At 64.5% G+C, this 753-nt stretch overlaps 1 protein-coding gene across 1 annotated transcript in view; it reads left to right on the forward strand.

Annotated features, from left to right (window-relative positions):
• The window catches only part of VOLCADRAFT_98484 (uncharacterized protein), a gene marked incomplete at both ends in the record, with an annotated part of 4,383 nt that extends 3,670 nt beyond the window's left edge, over positions 1-713 (forward strand). Inside the window, one exon of the mRNA XM_002957353.1 lies at positions 682-713. Within this exon, the coding sequence (XP_002957399.1) occupies positions 682-713 (32 nt within the window). The remainder of the gene's footprint in view (positions 1-681) is intronic.
• Positions 714-753: the final 40 nt, after the last annotated feature.

Raw genomic sequence — 753 nt, forward strand, 5'->3', positions numbered from 1 at the left:
CGACTGGTACAAATTAACATGTGCCATCAGATCCTCCACCAGCACGGGCTAGAAGGGCTGCTGGCGGCGCACGCCGCGGGCATGCTAGACCTGGACAGCACAAACCTGACCACGAAGCTCGGAAACGCGCCAGTAGGCGGTAGACAGGAACACGAGCCCACGGGGCCCCGGTTTCCCACCTTTCTGGAGGAGAGACAGGTAGCCCGGCCCCCGAGTCTGCCCGTGAACGAGACCCCGAGCAGCGGAGTCACGGAGCGTGATGGCCACAGCGCACCCGAGGCTGGCGTTTGGCGTACCGCCGGCTTAGTGGCCCCACCCTACCCCGTCGGGGAACGCCAGGAGTACCCAGTATTGGCGAGACAACGCGAGAGCAGCGACCTACACCCGGCAGCAACAGGCCACCTCAGCTGGGAAAATATGGGCATTCCGTTCGCCCCGAAACACGCAACGCACACGGTAGCCAACCCAGCGCCAGCGCCGGGCCACTGGAGCCAAGCGGCGGAATCAGACGGTTTGCCCCAGCCGGGGGGTAAACTCCTCCTTGGGAACGTGCTATTTGGACCAATAGAATCCGACGCCCGTGGCATGAGTACCCGTAGGATCGAACAGATGCCAGCACTGCAGCACCTACAACCCCCGCCCATGGGATTGGGAGGTAACCCCGGCCGCCTGGCCGCCCAGGCAGCGGCGGTAGCGGTGGAGCGCCATCGTGAGACCTTATTGCGCGCGAACGCCAACATGGGGGCACCACAC

Source organism: Volvox carteri (assembly GCF_000143455.1).
Source record: "Volvox carteri f. nagariensis unplaced genomic scaffold VOLCAscaffold_73, whole genome shotgun sequence".
NCBI classification, from domain to species: Eukaryota; Viridiplantae; Chlorophyta; class Chlorophyceae; order Chlamydomonadales; family Volvocaceae; genus Volvox; species Volvox carteri.